Source organism: Coregonus clupeaformis, chromosome 16 (genome assembly GCF_020615455.1).
Source record: "Coregonus clupeaformis isolate EN_2021a chromosome 16, ASM2061545v1, whole genome shotgun sequence".
NCBI classification, from domain to species: domain Eukaryota; kingdom Metazoa; phylum Chordata; class Actinopteri; order Salmoniformes; family Salmonidae; genus Coregonus; species Coregonus clupeaformis.
The window spans coordinates 5,088,590-5,102,096 of record NC_059207.1 but is presented as its reverse complement, the minus strand read 5'-3'; the positions used below and the strand labels follow the sequence as shown (position 1 = coordinate 5,102,096).

Genomic DNA, 13,507 nt, shown 5'->3' with positions numbered 1-13,507 from the left:
GGGACACGTCTGGCACTGCAGGATTTGAGTCCCCGGCGGCGTAGTGTGTTACTGATGGTAGGCTTTGTTACTTTGGTCCCAGCTCTCTGCAGGTCATTCACTAGGTCCCCCTGTGTGGTTCTGGGATTTTTGCTCACCGTTCTTGTGATCATTTTGACCCCAAGGGGTGAGATCTTGCGTGGAGCCCCAGTACGAGGGAGATTATCAGTGGTCTTCTATGTCTTCCATTTCCTAATAATTGCTCACACAGTTGATTTCTTCAAACCAAGCTGCTTACCTATTGCAGATTCAGTCTTCCCAGCCTGGTGCAGGTCTACAATTTTGTTTCTGGTGTCCTTTGACAGCTCTTTGGTCTTGGCCATAGTGGAGTTTGGAGTGTGACTGTTTGAGGTTGTGGACAGGTGTCTTTTATACTGATAACAAGTTCAAACAGGTGCCATTAATACAGGTAACGAGTGGAGGACAGAGGAGCCTCTTAAAGAAGAAGTTACAGGTCTGTGAGAGCCAGAAATCTTGCTTGTTTGTTGGTGACCAAATACTTATTTTCCACCATAATTTGCAAATAAATTCATAAAAAATCCTACAATGTCATTTTCTTGATTTTTTTTCCTCAATTTGTCTGTCATAGTTGACGTGTACCTATGATGAAAATTACAGGCCTCTCTCATCTTTTTAAGTGGGAGAACTTGCACAATTGGAGGCTGACTAAATACTTTTTTCCCCCACTGTATCTTTGTATCTGAGAGAAGAAAGTATGACTCTCAGATCAGGTAGAGTCTTGTTGGTGTCTTAAACATTGTCATAGCTTTATCCCTCAGTGTCTCAGTGTCTCTATCCCTATTTGATATTTCACAGATGGTTTTAAGGAGGACCATCTTCTGTTCATGTACTGCCTGGGCGTAGCGTTGGGTCTGTGTGTCATTGTCACGCCCTGACCTATAGAACTCTTGTTTGTTGAGTCAGGGTGTGGAATTCTATGTTAGACATTCTATGTTTAGGTTCTAGTTTTTCTATTTCTATGTCTGGCCGGGTATGATTCCCAATCAGAGGCAGCTGTCGCTCATTGTCTCTGATTGGGGATCATACTTAGGTAGCCCATTGCCTGCTGTGTATTGTGGGATCTTGTTCCTGTTAGGCTGGTATGTGTATAGCCCTTTGGACGTCACGTCACGTCACGTCGTTTCTTGTTTTGTTGAATGTTTATTTAGTTAATAAACATGTACGCTCTTCACACTGCACCTTGGTCTGACCCATCTCTCAACGTTCGTGACAGTCATCCTCATCATTGTCTATACTTGTGTTTTGTACAAGATGAGCAAGTGCATAGGTAAGCAATATTATTGTGCAAGATACAGTATGCTTATCAATTGTTGGTACAGTTACATTATTTTACATGTTTTGGCCAAAATTGGTCATAAAAGCTCGTCATCGGCACTGTGTAGCTCAGTTGGTAGAGCATGGCTTTTGCAACGCCAGGGTTGTGGGTTCGATTCCCACGGGGGGCCAGTATGAAAATGTATGCACTCACTAACTGTAAGTTGCTCTGGATAAGAGCGTCTGCTAAATGACTAAAATGTAAATGTTGATTGTATTGATTCTTGTTTGATTAAAAGGAACGCACACTCAGCTATGTGCTCCTGCAGTCCCCAGTCATTATAACCAGGTAACCTGACCTAACACTTGTTTAGCTGTTGCTGAATCAATGGGTTTTTCCTTCAATCAAAATACGAAAATATGCATTTTATTAGAAGGGTTGTTTCACTATACCACAATACTTAGTCTAATACCAAATATTTGGATAATAATTTTTTGCTATTCTTCTCAGGATCAAGAGCCTGATACTCTCCATTACGCCGCTCTGAACGTCGTCCACCAGAAACTGAAGGCCGGGAGACAGGGGAACGCCATGGAGAGAGACACTGTGTACTCTGGGGTGAGACGCCAAAGCATGGACTGAAATGTCAACTTTTCCTCTTTAATAACTTGCATTGATTCTGTGTTCTCTACACTGTATGTATGACTGTGGCTTTTACATTGTAAGTTACAATGTCTTTTTACATTGATACTGTTCAATTTTGATCAAATAAAACATTAAACTGCTTTCATATAGAGGATTTTCATTCACATTTTTCTCTGTCCTTACATTTCTACAACACTTTCACCCACAGATTCAGTGGGCAACAACCATATCAAGCCTATGCTCAATGTAAAGAAGATGTTTGGTTGCATAATAACTGTTAATATGTATATATTGCTGGTGTTTTAGCCTCTCAAACTGTCTTCTTTTAGTTGTATCCTGTATCACAGCTCTCTGTGGTGTTCTGACTGCCCTAAATAGATTTTCCACTCACGTAAACTCAACTCTAACCCCCAGCAATGACCGTCAGTCCTCACCACACTCTCTTTTCACACACCATCAAAAACCACAAAAATCTATCACTGAGAACACAACTCTCTCTCTCTCCATAAGAAAAGACTGAACTAAAAATAAACTTCTTAGCTGAATATACTTTGAACAGAATTGATATGGTTGAGAGACTGATTTCCAATTTGACATAGTAACTGGGCAGTTTTCAAAAATGATTGACGAAATGTGAATATGTATAAGTGCACCTTGTAGGACTGCAATCCATTTCTTTTTCAACAGGGAGCAGCAGTGTACATGGAAGTCCCCATAACTGCCTCAACAGAGTTGGCAGCAACATGTAGTTGTCAAAGTTCATTAATTTGAAGTATCATAGACAACTTGCCTTTCTGTGATAGTTCATGTGTCTTGCCGAAATAGCAGTCAAACAAATGCCAAAAAAGACAATGTGTGGCTATGAAGAATCTATAACAAGGTAATATAGTTATTAAATGCTTATTACACATCTATAACATGTTAGAAATAATTTTCAGTTGCTTTAAGTAGCAACCACCTAAAAAGGCAGGCAGTCATCATCACTGGATCATTACTACTAACCTCAACATAGTTATAAAGTGTAACTTAGTAACAAGGAGCAACAATCATTCAAAATGAAACAGGTAGTAGAGTGATCTGTATGATGAAGACAATGACTCATGTGTGTAGTTTTGTAATTGAGTTCCAGGGAGTCATTGCATAAGTAAGGCAACAAACATATTTTTCAAGTAATATCTCCTCTAAAATGTCTTGACCTTCTTTTAGACGTGTTGATAGCATGACACTCACATCCACCAACACACAGCTAACAAGTTCACAGGTACTTGCGATCTGCTCGAGGCCATATCTAGGCTTTGGTCAGGCCTGCTGGCTTTGTACACACAGGACCCTCCTACCTGCTCTCTGTGTCTCTGTGGTTTTCAGCAAGATGTCTATCTGGTGTCAGTCTGTTGTTTTCACATTTGTTACTGTTGTTCATGTTTCTACTGACAGCTTGCAGTCACAGCAAACCAGTTCTCGGATGTATATAGTTATCTGAAATCAGTAACAAACCACAAAGAACTGCTAATGAACTATTTAAACTCTCCAAGTTAAGCATCATGTGTAATACAGTACCATTCATTGTATAGCTATGTGCTCAGGGGGAAGGGCCATGTTATGATGATGTCATGACTCATGGGAGAACTAGTACATTCTCAATCAGACAAGTGTTCTAGGAATACTGCAGGGTTCTCTGTAAGGAGACCAATTGAGGAGGATCCTCCTGATAGATTGCCTCCTATGAGAACGGTGTGTCATGTATATTGGTTATATTAGGCTGGGGTGTCCAATCAGTCATGCACTCTCAGGTGTTATATTTCAGTTAGTGCATGTTTCTGTGAATGATAGGGAATGAGACTGACATACAATTGACTTGTTTCATTCTATAGTTGTTTATCTCATATACCCTCCCACAGCTCTACCCCTTTTCACCCGTATACATTTACTTGTTAGTCATTTAGAAGATGCTCTTATCCGGAGCAAGTAGGGTTAAGTGCCTTGCGCAAGGGCACATCAGCTGATTTTTCGACTAGTCGGCTAGGGAATTCAAACCAGCAACCTTTCGGTTACTGTCCCAATGCTCTTAACGTCTAGACAAGACAAGACATGTTCTATGTATAACAGCCCGCCTATGGGTCATCTGGAGGACTGTAACTGTTGAAGGACTTGTTCAAAATAATAATAGTTTTCTTTCAAATACTTTAAGTACACTTGGTTTTGCTGGTCTTCTGCAATGGAGGCAAGATAAAGTAAGTGTGAGAAAACAAATAGTCTACCAATGGCAGGTATCTTAGTGGGTAAAAGCGTTGTGCCAGTAACCGAAAGGTTGCTGGTTCTAATCTCAGAGCCGACTAGGTGAAAAATCTGTAGGTGTGCCCTTAAACAAGGCACTTAACCATAATTGCTCCTGTAAGTCGCTCTGGATAAGAGCGTCTGCTAAATGACGTAAATGTTTCATATTGCATTTTTAAAATGAATGACCTGTGACCTTGTATATCAATTGATTAAATTGCTCTTCTGAAATCCCTGTATATGTTGCTTCTTTTAGCATCAATAAATATCAATTTAAACAACTGATACTGACTAAAATAGACTTGTTCCTTCTCTTGTGTTCTGTACATAGAGTATGTCTGTATGAATGTGTGCAGAGGGCTTCTGCAGACCCAACCTACTGATAAATGCTAAACCCACCCATGCTTGCACCCACACAGTGAGATGTTCACAGGTACCTGTACACTGTGGTCTGCAGTGATAACAAAACAAGGCCGTCTCTATGCTTTGGACAGGCCTGCTGGCCTTTTACATACCCTGTGTCTCTATGTGGTTTTCAGCAGGATGTCTATGTGGTGTCACTCTGTTTTCTCTCATTCTTTTATTGTTGTTCACAACCAAGACAATTAGCAACGCAGTCAACTTATATACTGTATGCCATGTAGCCTGTATCTTGTCACAAGATCATAGGTTTAATTAGTTCAAACTACAATCATTTGTTTACAGAGTTTAAAGTAGAACTTGTATCAATGTATGCTAGGCTATAGCCAAGAGGCCTGCCCCCCGAGGTACACCCCTACTAAACGCTCAACTAGTAGCCTACACTTGAGTTAGTACATGGATGACAGGGATAAGACTGACTTTCATTCTGTAGGTGTTTCCCCCACATACCCTCACAGTAATGCTCCACCCCTGGTCACCACACATATCAGGATATGTTCTATGTATAACAGTCCTCCTATAGGTCATCAGGAGTACTGTCTGTAACTGTTGCATGGGCTGGAGGTAAATTTACAAGGCACACAACTGAGTTTGACACCAAGAGCATACAGGTACATGTATGTGTAATGTATGCTTGAAAATGTACTGCATACTTACCAGATAACATTATACTTTTAACCCACTTTACTGAAGGATATTAACACATTATTTTTACACACTGCCTCAGCATTAGACATCTTTGATTCAGCTGGTACCTAAATAGCAAGCTATACATTGTATGTAAAAATAATCAATTATCATCTAGACACCACAAAGTGTGTATGCTTCATCCACCCTCTAGAAAATATTCTATACAGTAAGCATTGGTTCACATTGCATGGATTATATGAGTGAATTTCAGTTACGAAGACCATGGTGGGCTGAATAAGGTGTTAACAAAAATGACGCGTCCAGTTCGACCAATCACCAATAACCCCATTGTTGAAGTGTTGTCTACATGGGAGGACTTTTTCAACTCAAGACACAGGTTGTGAAGAGGACAACTTCAAAGATGATCACACTGAGTCTGTTACTGGCACTTCTTGTAGAGATGGGTAAGTCCAACTTTTATATTTCTCTGCTTAAGGGATGTACACTCAGTTACTATATTGATGCAATTCATAGACGTATGTTTTGGGTATATAAAGGACTTGTGTAAGTAATGGATGATGTCTCTGTCTGTATTCTAGCTGCTGCACAATCCTCTGAAATTCATCTTGTTACAGCCAATGTTGGAGAGACAGTGACTTTGCACTGCTTCTATAAAGGCAACCTGGCACGGTACTTTATGTGGTACAAGCAAACAATGGGTGACAATCCTCAAATCGTATCAACCTTTTACAAGTATAACAAGAATGCAACATTTTACCATGCATTTAAGGGTAACACTCGCTTCTCAGTGCAAAGCGGTGAAGGAATTAATCACCTAAAGATCTCAGACATGCAGCTCTCTGATTCAGCCACATATTACTGTGGGAACTCTTATGCCAACCAGGTGGAGTTTGAAGAAGGAGCCATTCTGATTGTGAAAGGTACAACATCTGAATTTAGAATGAAAGGAAATAGTAACTAATGTTCTGCAACTATAATCTTGAGGGCTTTTTCCACATTACGTTTTGGATACAATGGCTTAATTATGCTGTATTTGCATAATCAGAAATGAGAATGATTTCAAAAATGTTAAGTTGGGACACAACATACGGAATAGATTTACTGACTTATAAACCTTCTTGTCAGGATCAGGGTCCAGAAACATGTCTGTGCTCCAGCAGCCTGTGTCTGAGTCAGTCCAGCCAGGAGACTCTGTGACTCTGAACTGTACAATACACACTGAGACCTGTACAGGAGAACACAGTGTCTATTGGTTCAGACATGGCTCAGGAGAATCCCTTCCAGGAATCATTTACACCCGTGGAGACAGGAGTGATCAGTGTGAGAAGAGCCCTGAGGCTGGGTCTCCTACACAGAGCTGTGTCTACAACCTCCCCAAGAGGAACCTCAGCCTCTCTGATGCTGGGACTTACTACTGTGCTGTGGCCTCATGTGGGGAGATACTGTTTGGGAACGGGACCAAGCTGGACATTCAAAGTAGGTGATACGGCTTGCATCTTTTTATATATTTTACTAATCTACTGTGTAGAATATACATTTACTTGCTGTTATGAGTGTCTTCTATCAATGTTTTAATCTCCACAGGCCGTAGGGCAGACCCTCTTCTCTTGGAGTACTGCCTGGGTGTAGCATTGGCTTTCTCCTTAATCCTGATCATTGTCCTTGCTTGCATCATGTATAAGATGAACCAGAGAAAGTGTCTGCAGTGCAGAGGTAAGTGACTTTGTCTTAGAGGTTGCTCTTCTTTAATATCAATATCTACAGATTTATCTTTAGTGGAAGAAGGGGTTGTATATTTATCTTTGTTGTATTTATTTTCAGGACCCCTCTCTCTGACAACATGTCCAGCAGTCTCTTGTACGGATGCAGGGGTAAATAGAATTCCTTACATTTTGTATTACCGTAAAAATATGTTTGAAAAAGTTCATATTGAAAAATTACATATAGTAATATTTCCCCCTCCCCCCATTATAATTGTTTCTCAAAGGCCCAAGATGCAGACAATCTCCATTATGTAGCTCTGAATCTGAGAAACAAGAAGAACAGGTCTGGAAGACAGAGAAGCCAAATGGAGGAAGAGACAGTGTATGCTGGGATCAGACAGTAGAACTGGATGAATGAAACAGTCCAATGAATTCTCTTTTTATTAACTCTCACTTTATTAACATTATTAGCTGAATTACTGTAACTAATAATTACTGTAGCTACTTGAATTAAGTACATTGCTTCTCTGCCAAACTAATTTGAAATGGACTTGCTTGTGATGAGATCAATAAAGCATTTAGCAGCAGTCAAGACAAAGGAAGTTGAATGTATTTATTTAGGCCAACATCAGGCATCTTTAAAGGTGAAATATGCAGAAATCGCTAGGCCATTTCCTGGTTGCTAAAATTCTAATAGTTCGCCTAATTTCAGTTTATGTGACAAAACAAGCAATGCATAGTGTACAGAATCATTTGAAACATATTTTCAATAACCACAAATATTGTATTTTCAGCTGTTTAAAACTGGTGTACAAAACCGAAAGTAAAAGATGCAAAAACTAAACTTAATAACTGAAAGCTGAGAAATAGAGCCAATAGAACAGATCTACCGCTTCTTAGACTTGCTTTCAATGAGAATGAAAGATCTATAACTCACATTTCTATGTGAATTTGGTCGGGTCGCACAAAAAGTTATACATTGTTGCTTTAAGAACGGGAAGCGTAGAAATAGCGCACTTAGAACAGAACTACTGCTTATTAGACTTGCTTTCAATGAGAATGACAGATACATAACTCCCATTTCTATGTGAATTTGGTCAGGTCGCCCAAAAAGTTACGCATTGTTGCTTTAAGAACTAGAAGCATAGAAATAGCACACTTAGAACAGAACTACCGCTTCTTAGACTTGCATTAATTGAGAATGACACATCTATAACTCACATTTCTATTGGTCAGGTCGCCCAAAAAGTTACATTTTGCAGCTTTATTTTGTAGTGTTAAACCGTTTTTTTCTCTTCTCATGCCACTAACACGCCCTCAAACACACAGCAACCTATTTACAGTTACTCTGCGGTCTGTGAAGAACACAAGATGAGGATGTATCTGTGCTTTGTTAGGGCCTGCTGGCTTTGTACACAGGACCCTCTGCTCTCTTTCTTTCTCTCTGTTGTTCTCTCTCTCTCTCTCTCTCTCTCTCTCTCTCTCTCTCTCTGCTCTCTCTCTCTCTCTCGCTCTCTCGCTCTCTCTCTCTCTCTGTGGTTTTCAGACGGATGTCTCAGAACTCTTAGCTCTCTCATACCGTAGGCTATACTACTTGCTCTTCAAGTTGACCATTTTAACAACAGTAAACCAACTCTTTTGATGAGGCAGCTTATCTATACATAGTCTACTGAAATCTGTGAAAAAACACAATGAGCTATTTATTAAATCATTTGACCTAGATCTGTAGTTCTTAGTCAAACACAACACAGTGTTAACTGTGAAGTATTATCATCACCTATAGGCCTAGAGGAATTTGCCTCCTCAATAACAAAATCATGGGAAGGGATTCTATCCATCCAATCCAATCGAGTGTAAGTCCTGAATTAGATTTTTTTTTCCGTAGATGTTTTTTAGTGAGGTGAAGTGACCGTGGTGATAGAAGCCCTAGTGGATGACAGTGTCATTGCATGCACGTTCCCAACAAGTTCACAACTATGAGTGTCTTGACGTAGACAACAGTAGCTGTAGTGATAAAGAATAAGGGATGCCAAACTTGAATGATTATTACTAAATTTGTACTAAATATATAAGGATAAGAATATACCTATAATAAAATGTTTGTGTGTCTGATTCAGTCCAGCCACGAGACTCTGTGACTCTGTACAATGTGAAGAAGATTGTCGTACCGGAATATGGTGTAAAAAAAAATGAAGCGTCCAGTTCGACCAATCATCTGTAACTCCATTGTTGAAGTGTTGTCTACATAGGTTAACTTTTTCCACTCAAGACAGGTTGTGAGGAGGATGACATCTTCAAAGAGGATCACACTGTTTCTGATATTTCCACTTCTTGTAGAGATGGGTAAGTCCAACTTTTATGTTTCTCTGCTTATGCGATGTCCGCCCTTGATTTGGATGCATGAGATATCACATGTAATACTTTACAGACACTTTTAATATTCTAAGTTGTATTTGGGGTATGTAACAGCAAATATGTTGTATTGTTCATGTTCTTTAATACATGTGGTAGCTGGTACTGAGTCCTCATCCATACTTCAGGACAGTGGACTCATATCAGCCAACGTTGGAGACGCCGTGATTGTGCACTGCTTCTATGAAGGCCACATGGACATGTATTTCTCCTGGTACAAGCAACCCTTGAGAGATAAGCTTCAACTCTTATCAACCGTCTATAAGTTTGAAAGGAACGCAACATTCTACCATGAGTTTAAGGATAACCCTCGCTTCTCAGTGGAAAATGGCCAACAAAAGAATCACCTAAGGATCTCAGACATGCAGCTCTCTGATTCAGGCACATACTACTGTGGAAGTGCTTATGGCAACAAGGTGGAGTTTGGAGAAGGAGACATTCTCATAGTAAAAGGTAATTATCTAATATGATGAAATGTTGAGTTTGAAAACTTTCTACAGTAATATTCTATAGATTCACTGGGTTTATTGAACTTCTTGTCAGGATCAGGGTCCAGAAACATGTCTGTGCTCCAGCAGCCTGTGTCTGAGTCTGTCCAGCCAGGAGACTCTGTGACTCTGAACTGTACAATACACACTGAGACCTGTGTAGGAGAACACAGTGTCTATTGGTTCAGACATGGCTCAGGAGTATCCCGTCCAGGAATCATTTACACCCATGGAGACAGGAGTGATCAGTGTGAGAAGAGCCCTGAGGCTGGGTCTACCACACAGAGCTGTGTCTACAACCTCCCCAAGAGGAACCTCAGCCTCTCTGATGCTGGGACTTACTACTGTGCTGTGGCATCATGTGGGGAAATACTGTTTGGGAACGGGACCAAGCTGGACATTCAAGGTAAAACCCACTTAATCTGTTAATATCCCCAACAATACCGTATATTCGTGCAAACGGCCTACCTCCAAATGATCATATCCTTTTTTCTCAACAAGCTTTATAATAACACCATTAGCTTTTGATGCCATATTTTACTGTTTGATGATCTTCCTAACCACTCATGAATACAATATGAATACCCTGATACCCTTTCCACAGTTTCAGAGCATGATCCTCCATTTGATCAGAGTCCTATTGTTCTGGCCTTGGTCGTCTCCAACATCGTTCTGGGGATAGTGACCCTTCTACTTGTCTGGGCGCTGTGCAAGACTCGGAACAGAGATAGCAGAGGTATTACTTTATATCTAATGTATCCAATGTATCTAACGTTATAGCTGATGTATCTAATGTTTCATGCATCTCTATGCGATGTACCTTCTGTAAATATCAGTTAAATAACCAAAGTATAAGCATTGTTAATTAACTACATGTTGTTAAAAAGAGATAGATTGTCATAAAAATAATAGCTGGCCTTCCTCTATTTCAATCTCTTTGAAGGGAGGACAGATGTCCCAACATCCCAGGGCAATCAGGTACATTTGTCAACATTTATAAATACAGTATATTTTCAAGAAACTGCCATTTAATTTTCCTTACAGCTAATATTCAGCTTATTTGTGCTTTTTATGTTATGAAGCTTTCTTGGAAGCTACTAGATGTAGCCTTCTGATCTTTGTGATCGTTGTTAATTTTTCCATGGAACTTCTGCCTGTCACTGTTCCACTGACTGTCAGGTCATTGTAGTGGGTGTACAGTCTGAACAGTCATGTCTTTTGTGGAGTGTTTTCTTCCACGGGAGAATAGAAACATTATATAGTAGATCATGATATCATCAAAATGTATTTTCTCATGGCTCCACCCCCCTCAGAATCAAGACAGTGATGTGTTGAACTATGCAGCTGTGAGTTTCACCCCCAAGAAGAACTCCTCCTCCTCTAGAAGAGCAAGAGAGAAGACCAGCAGAGAGGATGCAGTGTACTCTGAGGTCAGATACATGCAGCAGCAGTGAGAGGTATCACCACTGTCACAAAGACTCCAAGAAGAACCATTTAACTATTTGTAGCCTAATGAAACTTTTAGGATCTGAAATTGGTAAGGAATTTACAATGCAACAAAGAAACTGTTATTTTAACATTGTCCATATGCTAGATTTATATAATGATCCTGTAATGCCTTAAATAGCCATAACTTTTTACAGCTTTTTATTGTAAGAAATTATCTGATAGACAATCCCATTTTTGCTCTATGACTGTGTTTTTAACATAATAAACCATTAATTGATACACTCCGTACATCTCTATTCTCTGTCTACAGTACATCTCTGCTACCACATATACAAATATACAATGTCATTAAAGGAATAGCAGTTTAGCTGAATATGTGTCAGGCTCCATCACACCATTAGAAATGGAGAAACACCAACACACATCTATTTCTTATCAAAGAAGAGGTGCCTTTTTATTTAACCTTTATTTAACCATGTTTAGTCTCGTTGATATACAAACACATTTTTCAGGAGATACCTTGTTCTCGCACACCATGAGAATCTCTCTGACTCCACATACCGAATAGATAGACATGTACAGTGGGGGAAAAAAGTATTTAGTCAGCCACCAATTGTGCAAGTTCTCCCACTTAATAAGATGAGAGAGGCCTGTAATTTTCATCATAGGTACACGTCAACTATGACAGACAAAATGAGAAAAAAATATCCAGCAAATCACATTGTAGGATCTTTAATGAATTTATTTGCAAATTATGGTGGAAAATAAGTATTTGGTCAATAACAAAAGTTTCTCAATACTTTGTTATATACCCTTTGTTGGCAATGACACAGGTCAAATGTTTTCTGTAAGTCTTCACGAGGTTTTCACACACTGTTGCTGGTATTTTGGCCCATTCCTCCATGCAGATCTCCTCTAGAGCAGTGATGTTTTGCGGCTGTCGCTGGGCAACACAGACTTTCAACTCCCTCCAAAAATGTTCTATGGGGTTGAGATCTGGAGACTGGCTAGGCCACTCCAGGACCTTGAAATGCTTCCTTCGTTGCCCGGGCGGTGTGTTTGGGATCATTGTCATGCTGAATGACCCAGCCACGTTTCATCTTCAATGCCCTTGTTGATGGAAGGAGGTTTTCACTCAAAATCTCACGATACATGGCCCCATTCATTCTTTCCTTTACACGGATCAGTCGTCCTGGTCCCTTTGCAGAAAAACAGCCCCAAAGCATGATGTTTCCACCCCCATGCTTCACAGTAGGTATGGTGTTCTTTGGATGCAACTCAGCATTCTTTGTCCTCCAAACACGACGAGTTGAGTTTTTACCAAAAAGTTATATTTTGGTTTCATCTGACCATATGACATTCATCCAAATGCACTCTAGCAAACTTCAGACGGGCCTGGACATGTACTGGCTTAAGCAGGGGGACACGTCTGGCACTGCAGGATTTGAGTCCCTGGCGGCGTAGTGTGTTACTGATGGTAGGCTTTGTTACTTTGGTCCCAGCTCTCTGCAGGTCATTCACTAGGTCCCCCCGTGTGGTTTTGGTATTTTTGCTCACCGTTCTTGTGATCATTTTGACCCCACGGGGTGAGATCTTGCGTGGAGCCCCAGATCGAGGGAGATTATCAGTGGTCTTGTATGTCTTCCATTTCCTAATAATTGCTCACACAGTTGATTTCTTCAAACCAAGCTGCTTACCTATTGCAGATTCAGTCTTCCCAGCCTGGTGCAGGTCTACAATTTTGTTTCTGGTGTCCTTTGACAGCTCTTTGGTCTTGGCCATAGTGGAGTTTGGAGTGTGACTGTTTGAGGTTGTGGACAGGTGTCTTTTATACTGATAACAAGTTCAAACAGGTGCCATTAATACAGGTAACGAGTGGAGGATAGAGGAGCCTCTTAAAGAAGAAGTTACAGGTCTATGAGAGCCAGAAATCTTGCTTGTTTGTAGGTGACCAAATACTTATTTTCCACCATAATTTGCAAATAAATTCATTAAAAATCCTACAATGTGATTTTCTGGATTTTTCCCCCTCATTTTGTCTGTCATAGTTGACGTGTACCTATGTTGAAAATTACAGGCCTCTCTCATCTTTTTAAGTGGGAGAACTTGCACAATTGGTGGCTGACTAAATATTTTTTTCCCCACTGTAT

The 13,507-nt window shown here is 40.1% G+C and overlaps 2 protein-coding genes and 1 long non-coding RNA gene across 3 annotated transcripts; all 3 read left to right on the top strand.

Annotated features, from left to right (window-relative positions):
- The first annotated feature begins 5,744 nt into the window (after positions 1-5,744).
- On the top strand, positions 5,745-9,229 carry LOC121572587. Its single transcript, XM_045225884.1, has 5 exons — positions 5,745-5,748; positions 5,884-6,225; positions 6,431-6,781; positions 6,890-7,018; positions 9,126-9,229. The coding sequence occupies exons 1-5, from the start codon at positions 5,745-5,747 to the stop codon at positions 9,227-9,229; spliced, it is 930 nt and encodes a 309-aa protein (XP_045081819.1).
- Positions 9,230-9,347: 118 nt separating this feature from the next.
- LOC123481149 (immunoglobulin kappa light chain-like) lies at positions 9,348-10,337 on the top strand. Its single transcript, XM_045225883.1, has 3 exons — positions 9,348-9,351; positions 9,520-9,873; positions 9,964-10,337. Exons 1-3 carry the CDS (start codon positions 9,348-9,350, stop codon positions 10,335-10,337), a joined length of 732 nt encoding a protein of 243 aa, XP_045081818.1.
- Positions 10,338-10,553: 216 nt separating this feature from the next.
- On the top strand, positions 10,554-11,459 carry LOC121562875. The gene is made up of 3 exons (XR_006661841.1): positions 10,554-10,644; positions 10,852-10,886; positions 11,222-11,459. It is a non-coding gene; the product is annotated as an uncharacterized LOC121562875 (long non-coding RNA).
- Positions 11,460-13,507: the final 2,048 nt, after the last annotated feature.

Excerpts from the sequence above, each read along its gene's own strand:
- LOC121572587 (XM_045225884.1), top strand. Across the intron at positions 6,226-6,430 it reads AGCCATTCTGATTGTGAAAG|GATCAGGGTCCAGAAACATG; the intron begins GTACAACATCTG and ends CCTTCTTGTCAG. Across the intron at positions 6,782-6,889 it reads GACCAAGCTGGACATTCAAA|GCCGTAGGGCAGACCCTCTT; the intron begins GTAGGTGATACG and ends TAATCTCCACAG.
- LOC123481149 (XM_045225883.1), top strand. Across the intron at positions 9,874-9,963 it reads AGACATTCTCATAGTAAAAG|GATCAGGGTCCAGAAACATG; the intron begins GTAATTATCTAA and ends ACTTCTTGTCAG.